The 21213-nt window shown below is 43.4% G+C and overlaps 1 protein-coding gene across 10 annotated transcripts in view; it reads right to left on the bottom strand.

The window, feature by feature from the left end:
- sulf2b (sulfatase 2b) overlaps window positions 1–21213 on the bottom strand; it is a 66675-nt gene that overhangs the window by 20182 nt on the left and 25280 nt on the right. For 3 of the 10 annotated variants that reach the window (XM_015045718.1, XM_015045725.1, XM_015045723.1), the window contains exons 1-6: window positions 8840–9400; window positions 3215–3439; window positions 2921–3041; window positions 1967–2085; window positions 1042–1193; window positions 90–259 (exon numbers count right to left, since the gene is read on the bottom strand). In XM_015045718.1, coding sequence (XP_014901204.1) covers window positions 90–259; window positions 1042–1193; window positions 1967–2085; window positions 2921–3041; window positions 3215–3389 — 737 coding nt within the window. In that variant the 5' untranslated portion in view covers window positions 3390–3439; window positions 8840–9400. Of the gene's footprint in view, window positions 1–89; window positions 260–1041; window positions 1194–1966; window positions 2086–2920; window positions 3042–3214; window positions 3440–3469; window positions 3482–8839; window positions 9401–15715; window positions 15753–21213 lie in introns of those variants that run through there. The other 7 variants (XM_015045726.1, XM_015045728.1, XM_015045720.1 and 4 more) reach the window with 6 other exon arrangements.

Below are 21213 nucleotides of genomic sequence, written 5' to 3'. Positions count from 1 at the left end.
GTGTGTGTGTGTGTGTGTGTGTGTGTGTTTCTCCTCCAGAACATTAATAAAGTTTTGTCTCATTGAACACAGCCGTCTGATTTGCCTACATGTGCTGTGACGCGTTGGCGAAGGCGTCGCTGTACTGCGGCGCCGAGTCTTCGGGTCCGTGCGGCGCGGCGTGGCTCAGAACCATCAGGACCGGCCGGTGCGGGTAGATCCGCTTCGAGGAGCGGAAGTAGCGGATGGACTCGGCTGTGATCAGGTCGGTCAGGTAGTCCTGGAGACACAGAGGGACAAACAGGAGAGCAGCAGGTTGGAACCGGCTGGTCCACATCAGGTTCTGTTGGACCAAAGGCGGTTCTGGTTGCTCTCATCCGAATCTTAGGCTTCGTAGAATCGCTGCATTTGGACTGAGCATAAAACACACAGCTGGTTTCCCTCGGTGGTATCAGAGTAAAGGGGCTGTAAATGCTTTTGAAGTTTGAGGGGTGTGAATACTTTCTGAATCGGTGGATCCTCAGAACTGGACCTCAGTGCTGGAACCCAGCTGGGTTTGTTGGACCAGAGATCCATCAAAAGCTGATTCCCAGATGGTCCGGTAGAGCCGGTTCTGTTGGAACCAGAACTTCAGCAGTATTTCTCTTCAATCTGGCCCTAAAGAGTCTGATTTTCTGAATATGGCTGAAGCTGAACTCCTCCTTCGTACCCGGCTAGTTTTGTCTATATGTGTTTATATGTGCTGAGGTTTTCTTTTTTTGCCCTGCAAAGAGCAGAGAGTGAGACGGGCTTTTTGTTCCTCTCCTTGCCTGATGTTTTCCTTATTTTTCCTATTTCCTCCTGCAGGGCGGCGCCTGTCGGGCTGCAAGGCCTCAGCCAACTACCCCCCACCCCCCTCGTGTTGTTGCGTAATGGATGGTTGTAACTGAAACTGCAATTTCGTTGTCTTTGTGACAATGAGAATAAAATCCTTCAGATTCTGAACCGGAGCGGACCGGACCAACCTTTGGTTCCCCGGCTGATTAGACCCCAGAGCAGCGGCGCCCTGCCGTGTGGTCTGACCTGAGGGTACTGCGCTCCGTGTTTCTCCCGGACGCCGTTGCGGCTCAGAGTGTAGTTGTAGAAGCGGCTGTTCTTCACCAGGCCCAGCCACTCCCTCCACCCGGCAGGGACGTACGAGCCGTTGTACTCGTTCAGGTACTTCCCGAAGAAAGCTGCCAGGATGACAACAGAGTCAGAGCGCTGCAGGAACCAAACCTCCTCATCTCCATGGAAACGGTTCTGCTCATCACTCATCCAGCATCAGTCCTGATCCGGGCAGATGTGCTTTTTTTGGACGCTTAGAGTTTAACTTCACTCATTTACTGACAAACAGATTTTACTGAATAACTTGATAAAGAACCAAAAACATGTTTAATATCAGCTGCTAACTAAATTCATAAACATTCCCTTTTCTCATGCTAAACGCTAAACCAACATGGTATTTAGCAGAAGCTAATGCTAACATGCTAACATGAACCATGTTGATAGTTTATTAGCATTCTCACCACTGAGGGTGGCTAAGCACTAACCCTATACATTAGCTTAGTTAAAGCATTATATCAACACAACACTTAGCAGAAGCTAACGCTAAAGTGCTAATGCGCTAGCTTCAATTCAAATTATATCTGCCCTTAAAGAGTACCATCCTCAGCAAGAAATTAATTTTATTATAACTTATAAGTTCAACAACGTTTTAATGGTTCCTGAACATCTGTCTTTCTCCACTTCAAAATAAGAGCATGAATATAAATGTGCAACTATCTGAGGAATTATTAACAGCTGACGTTGAAATTTATTCAAGTTTATAAAACACTAAAGTAAATTAGCGTTAGCTAAGAGCGCTAAACGTCTTCAAAGCTAGTCAAAGTGCTAAATGTTAGCTTTGCTGCTAGCGCATTAGAGGCTTGGCCCGTACCGGACCGGACCGTCGAAGCGGCCCACTCACCTGTTCGGTATCCCGTGTTGTTGAGGTAGACGCCGAAGGTCCGCGGTTCGTGCTGGCGTTGCCATGACAACGACGAGCAGTTCTCGTTGTTGGTGTAGGTGTTGTGGTTGTGGACGTATCTGAGAGGAGAAGAAGCTGAAGGCTTAAACATCAGTTAGAAAATAAAACATTTCGATAAATCAGGACGAGTTCAACTCAAGAATAAAACCTTTTCAAAATGTCATAATTTAAATTTAGACCAGCAGTTTATTGTAACTGCAGCAGGTTGGGTCCGTTTGGTTCCTGACTGGCTTCATATGGTTATAAAAACTGATTTATTGAATCTGCTGCAGCAGATCAAACTGGACCAGAGGTCAGCGACCTTCACCAGCCTTACGGACAGTTTGACCTCCAGTCCAGATGAAATCACTTCTTTACGACTCAAAAGCAGCTTCACTCTTCAAAACTCAGCAGCTTGTTTCTCCTTCACCTCCAAGGAAAAAATATTATTTTAGCTTTTAAGTTTGGCTTGTTTTCTTCAATGGGACATTTTTTAAAACAATGAAGTAAAAACAACAAAAAATGACTTCATAATAAAATATTTCCACTCTTCAGTTGCTCCAGTTTTTGTGATTCTGTGAAATTCACGCAAAATAAATAGATGCTTGAATTTTTCTGTGGCAATACCTGATTAATAACTGAGCTCATTACAAATTTTCCATAAAAATGGTCAAAAACATTAAATTTACAGTGATGCTGCTGCCACCTCCCACCTGCAGGTGGCAGCACCACTTCCCCTACCGCCGCGTCAGTCTGACTTGATGTCAAGTTAAAGTCCCAGATAAATCAAGCTGCAGAGTGACCAATCTCTCTGCTTATTAATACTTCTAATGTAATGAACTGAACTGAACTGGGATCCAGTTCAGTTCAGTTTGGATCAGACCCAGCGGCCTGCTGTGATTGGCTGAGACTTACTTCCCAGTGAGCATGCTCGAACGCGACGGGCAGCACATGGGCGTGGTCACGAAGGCGTTGGAGAAGAAGGTCCCGCCCTCCTCCATGATGCGGCGCGTTTTGTTCATGGCCTGCATGGATCCTGAACGGAGAAAAGCCCATCAGGAACCAAGAAGTGAAACGGCGAAGCAGCAGCTCGTTAGCGTCATGATGCTAATCAACGGCTACAGAAACTAATCAGGTTTATGTGGCTCAGACTGAAAACGTTCATCTGCCTCAGTCAGAATGAGGACTACATTTCCCATGATTCCGCACCGAGCTCCACGTCCTGGTCGTCCGTCAGGATGAGGATGATGTTCGGCCGGATGTTGCGTCTGTCTCTCTGGATGCGCGGCTTCATCCGCTGTCCAGACGGGAACTGAGCGTCTCCAGTCGCCATGGAGACCAACAGGAAGAGGGAGAGGAAGAGGAGGAGTAGCTGGGCCGCCATGGCCGCCAGTGAGGCCCGGTTCTAATCAGAGGGTCAGTTGATCCGTCCACCTGAGGAAAATAATTACTGTTTACATTACAGGGAGGAAACACCTGAAGGGGGCGCTAAAGTCAAGATTATACAGAGAGTCAAACAGATGCTGGACGTTACTGATAAAACTCAAATGTAAAATAATAAAAAGAAATAAGATTAAATAAATAATGATTTTTAAAAAAGATTAAATAAGTGATTTACATAGTAAAAAAATAAACTGGACCGACAGACAGAACCAACACACACACACACACACACACACACACACACACACACACACACACACACACACACTCACACTGTTCTGGAGGACCAGCAGTTTTGGCTGAGAACCTCCAGGAGTTAAAGCCGTCACCACGGGAACCATCTTGGATGTTATTGATTGTTGTTATTAATCACTCTGACATCCTCAGCATGCAGTACCTCCTGTTGCCTCTGGAGGAGCAGCTGAGTCCCTCAACTGAGACAAAGGTCAGAGGTCATCCTGGCATGCTGCTTTATAGGAACATATTCACACCATGTTAGAAGTAAAGCTAAAATATTATGGGATGGTTTGGATCAAAACTGAGTCATGTTAGAATGGCCTAGTCAAAGTCCAGGCCTGCTGTGAGCACACTCTTGCTAAGATGCAAAGGTTTAGCGTTTTTGGAAGCCATGCAGATGTTCCTGTCCGTCCGTCCAGCTGCGACCCGGCAGCGTCCAGCTTCAGCCGCTCTAATCTACTGCATCAATGTTACGTCACTCATTATGAAACTGACCTACAATCAACCTGGGAGCAGACCGGCGCCGGACCGACCCGCAGGATTACTCCGTCCGAGTCTGTTCTTCACCGAGGGTCTCGGACCGCTTCATGCATAAATAAACTAGTGAAGGGAAGCAGGTGTGCTAAACATTTCAAACTTTATGCTAAAGCACTAAACTAAGTTAGTGTTGGTATCAGTGGAAGAACCAGAACCTGACCAGAATCCACAGAACCTGGTGTTAAAGCGACCTGCGGTTCCTGAACACATCAGGAATTCATGCAGAAGGAGCCCGGTGTTATGCCCAGAAACGCATGCCTGCCCAAAATTGCATCCCCTCTCGCGGGAGCGCGCATCGCTCTGTTCTCTCGCATATTGACGAGAAAACGGACTGAAATATGACCGAAGAGGAAATTTTAAAGATATTTGTAACATTATCACGTTTCTTAACCATGTAATCCCTAAAATGGTGGGTTTTATTTCGCAAATTACTTGAAATAAATACGGTTTTTACACCTTTATTGACACATATGAGTCGAACTTTTTTTCAGCCCGTGTCTGTTGAAAACGTTCTCCGCAAATGGTTTGAAATTCTCTGTTTTTTCTTTTGATACCATAACAGCTTAAAAGCATTACAAAACAGAGGTCCAATATGTAGAACATTTTACATCATGCTTAACTTTCTAGTCTGTTAATGTAGGAGGGAATGCATTTTAATTCATGAGCCTGAAAATATTTGCATCCATCCTGTTGATATAAAAATTATAGCATTAGCTCAGAGAACAAGTGTCATTACGTAGAAAAGGTGAAATCCTTTCAGCTCTTTATTTCTCCAAGTTAGCACAGGTATGCATTTTTTGGCAATTTGCTTTTCCAGCCTGCCAAAATATGCATCCCCTCTTTATTTTCCTCAAATATTATTCTAGTGATTTAAAACTTATACCAGCAGATCATGGAACTACTCTATGTAGAAAAAGTTATTTCACCCTTAACTCTCCATTTCTCCAGGTTAGCACAGGGATGCATTTTTTGGCAACATGGATTTCCAGCCTGCCACGATATGCATCCCCCCTCTATTCTCCCCAAATGCGTGCTCCCGCGAGAGGGGATGCAATTTTGGGCAGGCATGCGTTTCTGGGCATAACACCGGCCCAGAAGCAGACTCTGAACCGAACCGTCCAATCAGAACATTTTTATCCTTCTGAAACACTGACGTTTGGGTTTGTTGGATTAAAAAACAACAAATAAATAAATGAATGAATCGTTAAACTGAACGTCCAGGTTTCCCCCTCAGTCATCTCCGAGTTCATTCACCGCAGCCGGTCCTCTGAGGGGAGGGAATATCAGAATATCCTGACAGCAAAACATCCAAAAACTGATGATTCACCTCAGCAGAGCGTCTGAGTCAGCAGCAGGAAACGAGACGTCATGAAGCCGTTAATAACCGGCGAGCGTGTACGCTAACGACACGGCTACATCTGTCCCGCTACGCCGCACCGCTTCATCGCTGCTGTTAGCAGTTGTAGTTTGTGCGGCAGATTTACAGGTGTACCAGAAACGCACTATAAAGGTTCCACCCGGAACTTTTGTATGTAAAACTAAAATATTTTTCATTAATTACATTAAAGTTTTTAGGGTGTTTAAAATCTGTGTAATTAATTAAATTAATGCTAATTTCTATGTAAAGTCTCAGGCCTCACTCTCTATTTCATTTGTCTTTTCACAGTTAAGGTTATTAATATTTTTCAGGTGTAAAATCTGACAGATAAAGAAAAAACATCAAGAATCAGAGAAAACAAGAAAATGTCTGATTGCTTCAATAATATATTTCTACTCTGGGTTTTCTGTTTCATCTCATTTATTTTCTGTAATGACTAAAGATCAATCTGCATCTGAAAACCAACATTTATTTCCTCAGCAGAGAAACGCAGGAAGGAAAACATCTAAACTATAAAGCTGCTTTATGTTCAGCAGTCGGAGCCAGATGTCGTATTACGGCCATGTGTTGCATAAAGTGTGAATTAATGCTGTTTTATGGAGCCGCGGTCCAGTGAGCAGCGGCCGCCGGTCCGAAATGCCGCCGTCTGTCATCCTGATGCCGCCTCTCCATCTCGGCTGCCCGCTCATTAATATTCATGAGGCAGGGGGCGGGGCTCGCCACCGCGCGCAGGCGGCTGCCAAACCGGCTCGGCATGAAGCGAATGTCAATAAAAAGACAATGTGCTTCATTCATATTCATCTGATTTCACATGCAGGGTGAAGAATAAAGAGGTGAAAGGTCACCCGACTGGGGAAACCGCCCCGCTCCGTGACGTTACCGCTGCGGTGGGTTTCCATGTAACCGGTGTGTACACAGTCAGAGCTGCTTGTCTTTTTTCCAACAGTTAATTCAGATTCTGCGGGTTGATATTTGCTGTTTTATTAAAGCTGCTGAATAAAGTGAGGGTTAGAACAGGTGGAAGACGTTCAGCTCATCATGGCGGTCGAAGCCGCAGCGACTAAACGAGGTTCAGCTTTCAAACAAACAACTCGTACCGTTTTATCTGAGCGGAGTGAAATCTCTCCACCACCAGATCTATAGAGTCACAGGGACATTTCATCCAGAACCGACCAGAGGACGTTTCAGAGCGTCCCAGAAAACTGACAAGAAACACAAAGTTAACCAGTAGAGAATCATCAGCAGCTGCTTCCCTCTGTGGCTGTGCGGTTAGCACACTTAGCTAGCTCAGCTGCGTTTGCTATTTAGGTCAAAGATGGACCATCGCGTCAGAAAACGGTTCTTACAACTTACACAGCCAAACATTTGCAGCTAGAATTTGGGTTATTTAGCTCATCATAGGAGAAAGACATGTTTGTAAATGTCAGCGTCAAGCTATATATATTTTGTTCGCCAATTAAATATTTAGTTTAGAGTTGGATATTTAGCTTGCTAGTTAAATATTTAATTTGCTAATTAAATATCATTTTGAACTAAAGATTTTGATTGCCAATTAAAAACGTAGCTCACTAACTATATATTTTATTTAAAAAAAACAACTAAATATTTAGTTTGGAGGTAAATATTTAGCTTTCAAATTAGACAGTATGGATCTGTGACATTTAGAAATAAATGAGTGAATATATATTTAAGATATTACATTAAACCCTTTATTTTCTCCTATGACAGACTAAACAGCCCAAATATGATTTGTGACACTAAGTTTCCATTCAGCCTGACAGCAGATGAAACACAGGAGATGTTCAACGGAGACGGTGAGAAAACAGGCCAGATGTGACCAGCATCACAAAGCTTCACACCTTTAATTACTGCAATTATGAAAGAGAAACGATGAGGAAAAGGATCCAGGAAAAGAGAGAAAATGTTGGAGGTCAGAGTTCAACATGTCAGAAACTCTTCAGTCCGAAGCTGAACAATGAGGAAGTGATTCATGGAGACAATCGTCCTTAAATTAAACATGAAGCTGCAGAAATGAAGCCACTTCTGGTGGATTTCTCCAGTTTCTTCCTCCAGATGAAGTCAGACAGCTGACAGCAGAAACATCTCATGAAAATTTCACCTCCGTTCTGAATCTGGTCAAATTACTGGAGGTTTGTGGAAACAGGAAACTGTTCTGATTTGATTCAGGACAAACGAGACGTTCAGATTGTTTTGGTTGTTTCCTTAAAGACAGCGAACATCACGTACGTCAGAGAGAGACTGGTAAACCGACCGCCGCCACGTCTCCCTCCTGTTCCTGAGGTCTGGCAGCAACGTTTAGCCTCCAAAGAACAGCGATGGAGGAGTTTTACATCAGGAGGTAATGGAGCTAATTTATCTCAGGAGGTCCAGGAGGTAAAAGCTTCTGGTGAAGGATCAGTCATCGACACAGAAATTTTTGGTTTAGCGCTTCAGCCAACTTAGAAAACGCCTAGCACACTTAGCTTCCTGTAAATGAATTTTTCCAGATAATTTGAAAAGTGTTAACTGTTTCATTAACCTTCAGTTGAATAAAGTTCAATATCCGTGTTGAATTTTTGATTATTAATTTCTTCAAATTCTTCCAGTAGTTAGCCGTTCATATTCAGGCTCTTATTTACCGTTTTGGTTTAGCGCTTTATGTTAGCGGAGCTAACGTTTCTGATTAGATCGGATTCTGACCCGACCCACTGCCAACACGGCGCCTCCAGAACCTCAGACATTATGCAGGTCAGATCCAGAGACCCAACAGAACCACCGGATCAGGGACGGCCGGTCTGGAGCTGAAACAGTTTAATGGGATTTACTAAAATATGATGAAACATATTTTAGTTTTTTAGTTTTAAATGTGTGACTGCAGCAGAAACCTGAGCAGGAAATGTTCTGGATCCATTTAATGCTCCTGTTCTCCAAACCAGGTCCAGTATATTATTATTTAAAGTTTTACTACATAAATACAGAAATGAAACAACCACAGAAAGGTTTAAAATAACATTTAAATCTGACCAGAGTGGAAAATCAGCTGCTGAAATTCACTCAGCGTTTCTCTGATGACTTCAGTAAATTTATATGAATAAATCAGAGAAACATTCAGCACCGAACGTCTGACTGCTGGACCAGAACCGGACCCAGGTCCAGTTTCTGAGCCTGAATCAGGAGGAAGTGAAGCTTTTTTCAGAATAAATCTAAAACATTCACTGATTAAAGTCAGAACCACAAACCTTCAGCTGCTCATCAGTCCTCTCTGAAACCCAAACAAATCTCCGGACCCGGGGGGAACCAGACGGACTCACTGAAGCACGAAGGTCCAAACCCGGCAGGAGAAACTCTGCAGAACCGTGTTCCTCAAAGCCGGTCACTTCTGCTTTCCTCTTCCTCTTCTCGCTTCCTCTCAGCTGACGTTTCAAACTCAAATCTCTCACAGCTTCTCCTTTCCCTCCTCATCGTCTCTCCTGCTGCCTGGCTCCTGGGCCCCCGGCACCAGACCGCCAACCTGAGCCTCCTATCCCTCACAGCTCGTTAGCGGTTGCCGTGGTGGCGGTCATGGCAATGATCCCCGTGGTAACCGCCTCGACAAGCACACCGTTAAAACCACCGCCTCCTTCTACCGCTCCTCCTCTCTCTCTCCATTGTCTCTGTGTCGCTTCATCTCTCCGTTTCTCTCTCTCCTGCAGCTCGCCCGTCTGCAGCTGGACGGGATTCAAACTGAAACCTGAAACATTTCATTTCTGACTCTGTTTTTGTTAAATATGATGCAGAAACCCAGGAGCCGTGAAGTTCTGGCTGCCGGTTCTGATCCGTTAAAACTGCAGTTTGTAACTACAGAAAAAATCATTTTTAGTTGAAACTTTCACCATGTTTTTAATCTGTGAAAACTTTGATCTCCTCAGTGAGAAACAACCAATCAGAGCCAGGAGGCGGGGCTTAGTGCTGTCAATCACTCTCCCCCTTTGCACTCTGCAGCTAGGTTGAATGCTAAGGCTAGTTAGCGTAGCCACTGATGACGTCGATAAGCCGTTTCCCTGCCATTACCACATTTTGCAGCGAGTCCTTGAGGATGACTGACAGTGCTAAGCCCCGCCTCCCGGCTCTGATTGGTTGTTCTTTGTCAGAAGCTTTTCTTTATGATTTCAGATGATCTGACATGGAGACAGTCTGAATAAATATTTCATTCTGCAGATTTAATGTCCTGCAGCCAGAAATCCGTCTGGTTTTCATATTTATTTTATAAACTGTTTTGGATTTAATTCCCAGAATGAATCTGATGTTTTTATGTTGGCTAAATGTTTCTTACTCCTCAGGAAATGACATTAGAAAACATGTTTTTATTAAAACTAGATGAATAAAGCTGAACTTTTCTCTCCGCCTGCAGCATTAATATGAAATCTGATTATGGATTCATCCGGCCGGCCTCTCAGCCTGAAGTTCTCATTAAAGGTTCAGACATTCGCAGCGTTTTACTGCACATGAAATCAATTATTTCTCATTTCTGACGTAAAAAAATATTTTTTCGAAAAAGTAAAACTGAGACTGAATGTTTCTTAATGTTTCTTAGGGTGGTAAAAAAAATATTTAACTTTACAAAACTATATTTCTGTTTTTCCTTCTGTGGAACTGATGATATTTAGGCTCTTTTTATGGATTTATAAAAAACTGAATGATCTTCCATAATTTCTCCTCAAATAAAAACCACATGAACTGGTTTTATTTGCTAAACTGGTTAAACTGGACAGTAGTTCAGCGTTTGAGCATCAGAGAGAAAAGACTTAAAAAATAAAAATAAATTCATTTTTAAAATTTCTTGCTTTCTTCTTTTGAAAAAACAAAAAACAAAAACAAACTATAAAATATGAATAAAAATTAAATATTTGAAAAAGTTTCATGATTTAAAAGAATTCTTGTTTAAAAAATACACCGAGATAAATAAATGAAAAATAAACCAGATTAAATAAATTTGAAAAATGGTTTCATGTTGTAAAATTAAATGATTAAATCTAACTTTTTAAAATGATAGTTTCTTGATTTTTTTAAAAAAAAATAAAAAACAAAAATAATAAAAATGAACGTTCTGATATTTCATGTTTCTGGTTTTAGTTCATGTTTGTCTCCAGGTTGTTGCTGCTGAAGAGGGAAAACATTTGGCAACTATTTTCCATCTTAAAGCTCAAAATTAAACGTTGATTTATTTATAGCTGCTGCAGAGAGACGAGCAGCGGCTGTTTATGTGTCGAGTTGATCACTGCCTCCATTAGAGCAGCATAATCATGTTAAACACTCACCTCTGACACCATTCTGTGTGTGTGTGTGTGTGTGTGTGTGTGTGTGTGTGTGTGTGTGTGTGTGTGAGCAGCTAAAAGCCTCCATCAGAGCCCAGAGATGAAAACTGTAATTTAGTGTCATTATGGTGACAGCAGAGCAGCCTGACCTGCAGCAGGAACCGGGTTCTTCAGCAGAACCGCTGCGGTTCTGCTGAAGAACCCGGTTCCACTCAGTCCTGGTTTGGTCCAACATCAGAGTCCAGGTGGGATCATGATCTGGGTTTTACAGAAACACCCGCAGCCTTCAGAACCACCGGACTGGACTTTAAGGAGAAATCTGAACCAGTAGAACCAGAGAAACCAAAATCCCAACTAAAAACAAAAATAAACCAAACATTTCTGTTGTTAAGGGGATCCAAAGGGTGGCTCCCGGGCCGTTAGGGGCCCATGGAAAGATTCTGTGTGGCCCTCAGAACAAGGTGCTGATGGAGACTTTTTATTTTGAATTAGAGCAGAAATGATCAGCGGCCAACATGTCAGTTTGCTGCAGCATAAAGAGGCACCAAAAACACAAGTATTGTCATTTATTATGATCAGAAATCTGTTAAATAAAACGGATCCGCTGTCCGTCAGCGTCCAGAACCCGTGACGTTCTGACATCGCCATGGAGACGGCACTGGGCCGTACGCACGAAGGAAACCACCAAGACAACGACGAAACTTTGACTCATAAAGCAAAATTCATTTATGATGCTTTACTAAATACAGGAAGTGACTCCACAGGCAGAACGACCACTTCCTCTTCGGACTGCTCAAAATTCATTTTCTCTATTTTGTCACCAGAACAATTTGCAAACTGGACGTCTGGATTTTAATGAAGCAACTTTTCATTCTGGATCTTTCTCCAGAAAATGCAAAGGGAGTCTGAAGGTTGGATGTACGGAAATCATCAGGAAATTTAAAAACACTTCACAAAAAAATGAAAATAATAAAAAACAGAAATGAAAACAATCGTATTTTCTTGTGGCAAAAAAGGAGGAAAAGTGACGACAGTGTGTCCACTAATAACTTATTTCTTTATGCAAAAAGTTTAAAGTTCCAGGTTTAATATTTAGATAAAAGTTTGTTTTTAAATCCAGAGGAAATCAGGATGAACTGAAAAAGCAAATATTTTAAAGTTATTATTACTTTAATCGTCTCTGATGAACTGAAACATCTCAAACTTTATGGTTTTATGATGACCTGGTGATAGTTTTCATGGTGTAAACTCCTGGAACCGTTCTGTGAAAGCAGCGCCGGTCCAGAACCATCCGGGTCGGTTCTGGTCCGTTTCTGCTTCATGTTTTCATCGTTTCTCTGATATAAATCCAGAACACTTCCTGCTTCCTGTTTCCTGTTTCCAGCCGCTGAAAAAGTCCCTCCGCCTTCAGGCTGCTTGCTGCTGCGGTTTGGCCCGGTCTGGCCCGGTTTGGCCAGCCGGTTCCTCTGGACCCAGTCAGACCCGACCCGGTTAGAACCCAGAAATCTACGTTGTGAATTCATTCACAGCCAGAATGAAACAGGAAGCAGAAGCTGAGGTCCAGAGAGAAACCTTCAGCAGAGCCCAGTTTAAAGTTCTGGATCACCAGAACCAGAACCAGAACTGGACAGGAGGTTCTGGATGAGAGGAGCAGCTGGTGAAACCCAGAAGCAGCAGCAGAGCCGCAGCACAGGAAGTGAAAGTGAAAGTAAAGATCTGGACCATCAGACAGCAGGAGCATTGCCACGGCAACAGGTGGGGGAGGGGGCTTTGGGGACGGCCGGTCTGACCGGACCGCTGGTCCACTGAGCCCACCGGAGTCACAGCAGGCAGATCGCCATGGAAACGAGGGGGAAGCCTGCTGGACTGGTCAGAGCAGAGAGTCAGCAGCTTCACAGGGGTCCTGGGGTCAAAGGTCACGGAGGGAGGAGGGGCCTGGGCGGGCGGAGCAGGGTCACAACAGATCTGGGTTTTCATTATGGTTCAGTTTCACTTCAATGTTAAACTAAGTTTATCAAATTCAGTCAGTTTTCGTTTTTATTAGTTTTAGTTCATATTTAGTTGCAGAATCGTCTCTACAGTGATTAATTAATACTCAGCAGAAAAATAAATTTCAAGAAATGTTTTCAGGTTTAGTTGAACAAACACATAATAATCATATTCATAAACATGAAGGATAATTTATGTTTCATAAACACACAATGCAGTTCCTGTTAGTTTTTCCTCAGTTACTGTTTTTATTTACTTAAAAGTATTTTCTAAAGTTCAGGTTTTGTTACTTTTAGTTTTAGTGAACTATAATAACCCCAGTCTGCAGGGGAAGTTTCATTTTTAATTTTAGAAACAATATTAAAATCATAAAAACATTTGGGTTTGATTTGTTAGTAAACTCCTTAAGCTAAAGACTTTGAACCGACAGGAGTCGGATTTCCGTTGTTAGTTTGAGCCGGACGATAAAAACTCATGATAATCATTTCATACAAGTTGATATTGATAATTATTGATGAGTTTTTTTTAGTTTTATCCAGTTTTTACTCCATGATGTTTTCTTATTTTCAAACAGTTATGAAGTGAAACCTGAAGCTTAGCAAGTTACTGAGCAGGCTGTTGCTAGGCAACCAAAGAATGAGCGCTAGTTGATTCCACCCAGCTAGCTTAGCTTAGCGGTGAGCGGCTGACGCCTACATTTCCCAGAATGCCGTCCGGTTCTGTATTCTACCAGATGTATTATCTATTGATATTGATCACCTGCCTATTGTGATCAATGTTGTTATTGGTTTATTTAGGAGACTTTTGCTGGTTTGTAGTTTGTTTAAAAAATGTTTGTGTTAATTAAACATTTTCTTGCGGTTTTATTCGGTCCATGTCGAGTCGTATGTAAAATAAAACGTTTCCAGCTTTCTGCTTTAATTTTCAGCATCTTGTTGTTGTAGACACAGAGCCAACGAGTCTTTTCTAACTGCTGTTGTCACGGTAACCATGCATTATGCTGATCACTGTGTGATACAGAAAGCCACGACAAATCTCCAGACAATCAGAACCAACTGCAGTTATGATGTTTGGTGGTTCTGGTTCTGCTCTGCATCCAGAACCAGAACCAGAACCAAACATGGACAAGCAGCATTCAGCTTCTATGCTCCACAGATCTGGAACAAACTTCCAGAAAACTGAAAAACATCCAAAAGAGTGAGCTCCTTTAAATCCAGGCTGAGACCAGATGCTTAGATTTTGATTCATAGTAACTGGAACATTTATGATGATTATCCTGATTAATATTATTGGGGCAATGCATGGAGGCACCTATGAATTATTATTATTATTATTATGTTTTTCATCCTGCCTTGTTGCTGCTCAGTTCTGCACTAAAGCCTCCACTCTGACCTTCCTGCATCTGGTCCCATAAAACCCAGAAAACGTCAAGCAGAACCAACGAAGAAGACGACCTGCAGCTCGCCGTCAACCAACTGGGCCTCAGCAGAACCACAGAACCAGAACCATCACCTTCCTAAAATAACAAACTACGTGGTTTGTTTTCTCTAAATCATCTTTTGGCAATAAACAACAATTATTTTACACAAAATATTCCAGTGAACTGAATGACGACAGACTGGCTTCCTGGAATAAATGATGATGTCATTGATTAGAGTGAAGTCAGCTCTGCTGTGTGACATCATCACATGTGACGACCCAATCACCTGACCTCAGGTCTCTTCAGACCCAGACGCTTCGTTCTCCAATATTTACACAAATCATCATCAAATATAAACAGAAAATATGAGCGGAAAACGCAGAAAAACGTTCCATGCTGTATGAGCGCTGCTAGGGCTAAACGTAGCTTCCTAGCTTCAGCCTGAATTAGCTCTGGCTAATATTCCAACTTCTGAGATTCTGATGTGAAACGTTCAGCGCCGAGTCAGCAGCAGAAACACAAAGACACATCGTTTGAAGAAGAGGAGGAGGAAGAACAGGAGGACGAAGAGGAGGAGGCTTCCAGGTTGAGCTACTGAGGCGCCTGAGAAACCAGATCCAGTCACAGCAGACCGAGTGTGTGTGTGTGTGTGTGTGTGTGTGTGTGTGTGTGAGAACAGCAGCTGAGTTAAACCCTCCAGAACCGTCGGCCCTCTGAGAGCTGGCGCTGAAGGAAACAAACTGACCCAATTCCCCAAAACCCGGCCAGAACTGCAGCCAGCCGGACCTCCTGCTGAGTGTAGCAGCTAACAGTTAGCCGCTAGCTGGCGCTGACTCCTGGCTTTGGACCAGCAGGACTCTCACAGCAGCAGCAGGGGGCGCTCTGCTGGTTTCTACGCCATGACAGTTTCTCTTTACTGTTTGACCGTCCAGTAAACACAGTTCTGCTAATCCACTAAGCTAAATGTTAGCTTAGCACTATAGCACTTTTGCCAACTGAAAACTTTAGCACACTTAACTTCCCCTTAATTAAAATTTTCTGCTAATTTATTCGGCTGTTAAATAAAATTCAACAGTTATTGACTGTTCAAATTAGCCAGACGTTTATATTGATGCTCTTATTTTGAAGTGACTGTTTATACAGCAGTTCCACTTCCTCTCCTTATGTTTTCTCTTTTTTCACGTTAAATCAATAAATATACATGAATAAATGAAGAAAAATGCAGCAGATATAAAATATACCCACAATATCCTGGTTCTGAGCTCGACCCAAACTGGTTCAGGTGAGACCCGTTAACTGGTCTGGAAAACGAGCGCAGCCCCAGTTCTTCAGCTAAAACCCTTAAAGTCTGCCTCTGATTCTGTGAGCTTGTGGTACCGGTTCTGGACCGGTTCAGTGTTCAGGTGCGTTACCTGCTCAGATCCAGATGGATGGCAGCTGAGGTCAGATCTGAAAACAGAAAAAGAAACAGATCAGCCTTAGCGCCCCCTGCAGGCTGCACCTCTCCTTACATCGACCAACAGCTGCTGAGGTCATCAGGGTCAGACTGATGCATCATGGGAACTCAGAGCAGCGTTAGCACAGGTCCTTCCTCCAGAACCAAACTCACATCTCAGCTTTAAAAGCAGATTCACATTTAAATGTATTAACACTTTATTAATCCCAAAGGGAAACTAAACATTAATAAACTAGACGCACATCCTCTGGACGAGCGAACGTTATTTTTATTAAACATATTTGATGCCGCCGTGTTTTCACCAACTCTGGTTTTCTGCCTCACTCTGAATCTGAACAGATTATTTCTGCTCCTGTTTTGGTTTTATTTCAGGTTCGATGATGGTGACGTTTTGAACCATGTTCCTGTCTGGATCATCCTTCAGGAGGAAGTAATCAGATTACTTTCAGCCGTTTCAGCAGAAGCTGCTGGACTCCAGATCTGTTCGTTCAGAGGATTTGCTGAAGATTTTTTTTGTTTTCAAACGGAAACAATCCGACGCATCCGGAGGCTTTTCATGTGGAACAGTTTCTACAGCCAACAGTGATTCCAGGTTTTATCTGCTGCTCTTCCTATGAGCAGCAGGAGGAAGAGGAGGAGGAGGAAGAGCAGAGCCTCAGGGAAGATTTAGTTTGTCCTCCACAGAAGACGGGACATTTGTCTTCTTTATTTATTTATCTTCCTTCTTACAAACAGCCGCAGGCTGCAGCAGCAGAGGTCATCAGTTAGACTCTGAGCTGCGTCTCTCCGTCCTCCAGCAGCAGCAGCTGCTGCAGCAGCAGCTGCTGCAGGTTGGAGGGAGGATCTGGAAACGCAGCTAAACAGGAAATACTGACAACTTTTCCACTAAAACAAACCAACTGGGACTATATTACACTTTTATAAAACTAAAACTTACTGAAATTACACATATCTTTTGTTTTTGTGTTTATGAATCTATTGATCTGATGTGAAACCTTTGTTGTAACATGATCAGTTCTCGTCAGCTGTTGGTAACGATAGTTTACAAAACGGCAACAGAAAAAGTTTGGAGAAAAATCCAATCAGTTTGTTAATAATTAAAACATTTTTAAAAAATATAATCTGTTCAGTATTTATTAATCAATCAGTGTTTATATAACCACAGAACTGTAACCTGATTTCTGCAGATGTGAATTAACTTTTGCTACAATCTGATCCAGAGCATCAAATTCATGTTGGAGTTGCAGTTTCCCTTTTAAATTAAATTCATTATCAAAAAATTTATAAACTATGAAAAAACTAAAACTACTTTTATAGCTAATAGAAACTAACCAGAAACTAAACAATATTTAACTAATAACTAAAAAGAAGCAAACGCTAAAAACTAAAACCAACTGAATTAAATTAATTAAAATAATAAAAAACCCAGAACTGTTCCTGCATGGATTATAAAATCAATCCAGACGACATTAGCTGTGAATTTATAAAAAACCCAAATACTGTAGGAACCAACTGGATCAGTTTCAGAAGAATAAAATAATGGAGCCAAATGGATTATAAATGTGTAAAAAGGAGAAATGAGCTGCTTCCCTCAGTGAGAGCAAACGGACCGGACCGGAGCGGCTGCTGGTTCCTCTGCCGCCTGCGGCGCAGCATCCATCCTTCCCACTCACACAGAAATAGCCTGATGAAGAGCAGCAGCTCAGCTGGGACCTCTGGGACGTTTACACTGCGCTCAGGCAGCAGAGCTAACGCTAACGCAGATCCTACTGATACAGAGCTGGAGCTAACGCTAACGTAGATCCTACTGATACAGAGCTGGAGCTAACGCTAACGCTAACGTAGATCCTACTGATACAGAGCTGCAGGGACTCACAGCTGATGGACGACCAACACTCTGAACCTCCATCAGAACCTCCATCTGAACCTCCATCAGAACCTCCATCAGAACTTCCAGAACCACCATCAGAACCTTCAGAACCTCCATCAGAACCTTCAGAACCTCCATCAGAACCTCCAGAACCACCATCGGAACCTTCAGAACCTCCATCAGAACCACCATCAGAACCTTCAGAACCACCATCAGAACCTCCATCAGAACCTTCAGAACCACCATTAGAACCAACATCAGAACCACCATCAGAACCTTCAGAACCTCCATCAGAACTGCACGGTACCAGATTATGGCTAAAACTCACAACTTCCCACAAGGAAACTTTCTGTTCAATTTACTATTTAGCTGGAAATTATTCAAGCGGCAGCATCATTTAAATGCGACTTGTTGATCTTCACATAATTTTTTAATGTTTAATCAAAAACCTGCAGCATTGCTTTGATTCTTTCATGTTTGACAAATCCTTTAATCTCCATGGCAACCAACCAGCTGATCAATAAGCCAGAGTGGACATAGCTCCGCCTTCAAGTAATTTGACTTTGCAATTTAACACCTTTAAATTGGGTCTCTGCCTCGTTAAGAACTCCTGCTCTTCCAGAAGCTCCGCCTCCAGGAAGTCATCCAACATGGCTCCTCTTTTAACTCTATCGGTTTTACCAACATAGCTCTGAGCAGCAGCTCCTATGATTAGCTCAGCAGCTGTTTGCTAATTGCTGCTGGCTAGTCTGGGAGGAGCTGAGAGGGGAGGAGCTTTGTCCTTGAAGGCGGGGCTAGGTCCACCCAGGTGTTTAAACAGCTAAAGGGTTGCCATGGAGATTAGAGGATTTCTCAAACATGAAAGAATCAGAGCAAAACGGCAGGAATGTTTTTGATAAGACATGAAGACATGGCGAAAAGATGAAAACAATTGATTTTACTTGATGCCGTCCCTTTAAACAGGAAGCAGCCAATCAGGAAGCTCCACTGTGACTGGGTCAGTTCAGGTCCGTCGCTGTGGCGGGATGTTTCTGCTCTTAGCGGTGGAACAAAGTGCAGATCGGGTCCAGTTTGAGTCCTGACAACCGTCTCCTCCAGACTAACTCCTGCGCCTCCGCCTGATTGGCTGCCAGAGAGCAGAGGGAGGGGCATAAACGCAGTCGGCGGTGGAGCAGAAAGTCCCAGCGGAGCGGCGTGGCATCAGCAGCTCAGCTTTCAGCTCCTTTCTGCAGCGTCACGCCTAGACTGGAAACGGGTCAAAGTTTTTTCTGCAGCATAAACAATCAAAACCACCAACAGAACCAACAACATGAGCTGACCTTTGACCTCCAACCAGCTGCCAACTAAACACAGCTAGCTCAGAAACCAGCTGACACCTGGGGTAACAGAATCAGAGGAGGGTAGGAACCAACACAGAGCAGGGCAGCTCATCAGAAAACTGAGGCCCGGGTCAGGACTGTTCCCCTCTGATGGTCCAGTCGACCCGGTTCTACTGGAACCAGAACTCCATCATCTGCTCCACCTCCAGCTGCTTCTCCGAGTCAAACCAACCTGTTCCCCTCCTGGCCTGTGGGGGCGCTGCACCAAGAACCACTAAAGGAAATGATACAAAATCCTCTGAAGACACTGAGAGCAACTTCCTGCTTCACCAGATGGAACAGATTTTAGCAGTTGGAGGATTTCTCTTTAGGCTTTGGCTAAAGACCAGGAGCCATTTCTGCTGCTAGCGCAAGGCTAGCACGTTAGCATTGGTTGTATTTACCCAGAATGCCTTGCGCTGTAGTCTACTTTCTGCTTTTGGAGCTGTCTCTGATCTGCTTGGTGTTCACATTCAAACCGAACCAGAGTTCAGATCAACTGAACCCAGACTGAGGTTCGGAGGACAAGAGGTCAGAGGTCAATTAGCATTCACACCTGACCAACCGAACCGGACTTTGAATAGGCAGATGGCCTGGAGTCGAGTTAAAGTGGGCTGAATGCTCCCGTCAAGGTTCAGGAACAAAAAAACTATTTTTCTTCTGTTTCTTTCCTTCAGATTTTTAGTCATCAGTTGTGAAACTGATTTTTATGTTTCCAGTTTGACTAGAAAAAGATAATCCAGAGTTTGTGCAGAAGGTTCCCTAAAGTTCCCCGATCGGCTAGAGGATCCAGGACAGAAATCCTGCAGGATGAGTTCAGTGTCTGACCCGACCAGAGCGGGCGGACACCGGCACCGGCCCGCTCTGGACCGACACCGGTCCAGAGTTTATGTACTTTTACAAATTCCTCCTTCACTGACACTTCCAGGAGGAGGGAAGGAAATGTCAGTGAAGGAGGAATTTGTAAAAGTACATAAACTCAATAAAGTTTCTAAATGTCTGAGATCAGAGTTATTAAAGAAATTATTTTACACAGATTGAATCCTTCTTCATTATTGGGTGGTGATGAAGAGGAGCAGAGGTGGTGATGAAGAGGAGCAGAGGTGGTGATGAAGAGGAGCAGAGGTGGTGATGAAGAGGAGCAGAGGTGGTGATGAAGATCTGCCCAACTCGGAGCTCAGATGACAGAAACTAATGAAGCTTCAGGTGGTTCAGTGTTCTGAGTCGACCCGTGTGACCCGGCTTTGCTTCTAATAAAACCCAAACAGAACACACACACACACACACACACAGAGTAATTCGTCGCCTGAATCCCCGGAGTGAGAAGACGATGGAGGCACATTTACCATCTGTAATCAAAAGAACTTCATGCTGGACTCGCCCTCCTCTCTTTCTCCCTCTCTTCAATTTCCTCCTTCTGCTGCGAAGTCTGAGCAGCATACTGATGCTGGGATTACACACACACACACACACACACACTGAAGTAATGACTTTCTGCCTCGGCTCCCGATTCGCTCAGAGCTGCCAGTTCCCACTGGGTTTGTGGAAAAGAAACAGAAAGAGCAAAAGGCTCCGAGGAGAGGCGATGCAGCGCCTCCAATTAGCCGGGATGGTGGTCCAAACGGGGGGCGGGGGCCGGAGGGGGGCAGCTGGATAACGAAGCTGGGCCGTGGAGGTTCTCACCTGGACCTGACCTCCAGACGGACTCGGTTCTGAATCAGCCCGGCTCTGAAATGTTTCTGGCAGCGGCCGGAGAAAAGGTGGGGAATGTTTCAAAAGGTGATTATTGGAGCTAAAGTTCCTAATAAACCACCGAATAATGGGAATAAAAAACATTTATTGTCAAAACAACACAGAGAAACAAACTGCAGGTCGACTTTAACCGGTTCTGATCCGAGGTGGAAACATCTCGGGTCAAAGAAAAAGAGAAATCTGTTGAAAAGAAAATATTCTATAAACTGGAAATCCGATGGATCTCCATTAACTCAAAATCACATTTTTATTTTATTTTAAACATTTTATTAGGAAACTTTTCTTCTTTATCCAGAAATGATTAAAGTTTTCTGGTGATAGTTTTGTGTTGGAAGTCATCAGCAGTTCTGTTTCCCAGTTTAAATCAATCAATCTCTCTCTCTCTCTCTCTCTCCCCCTCCCTCACTCCCTCCAGTATCTTGGCTGTGCCTAGAACTGCACATTTCTGGACTGAGATGTCTGATGTTGTTCCTG

Source organism: Poecilia latipinna, unplaced genomic scaffold (assembly GCF_001443285.1).
Source record: "Poecilia latipinna isolate Pla-1442-1.1 unplaced genomic scaffold, P_latipinna-1.0 Scaffold741, whole genome shotgun sequence".
NCBI classification, from domain to species: Eukaryota; Metazoa; Chordata; class Actinopteri; order Cyprinodontiformes; family Poeciliidae; genus Poecilia; species Poecilia latipinna.
The sequence above is the reverse complement of the archived record's forward strand: the minus strand, read 5'-3'. Positions and strand labels throughout refer to the sequence as shown.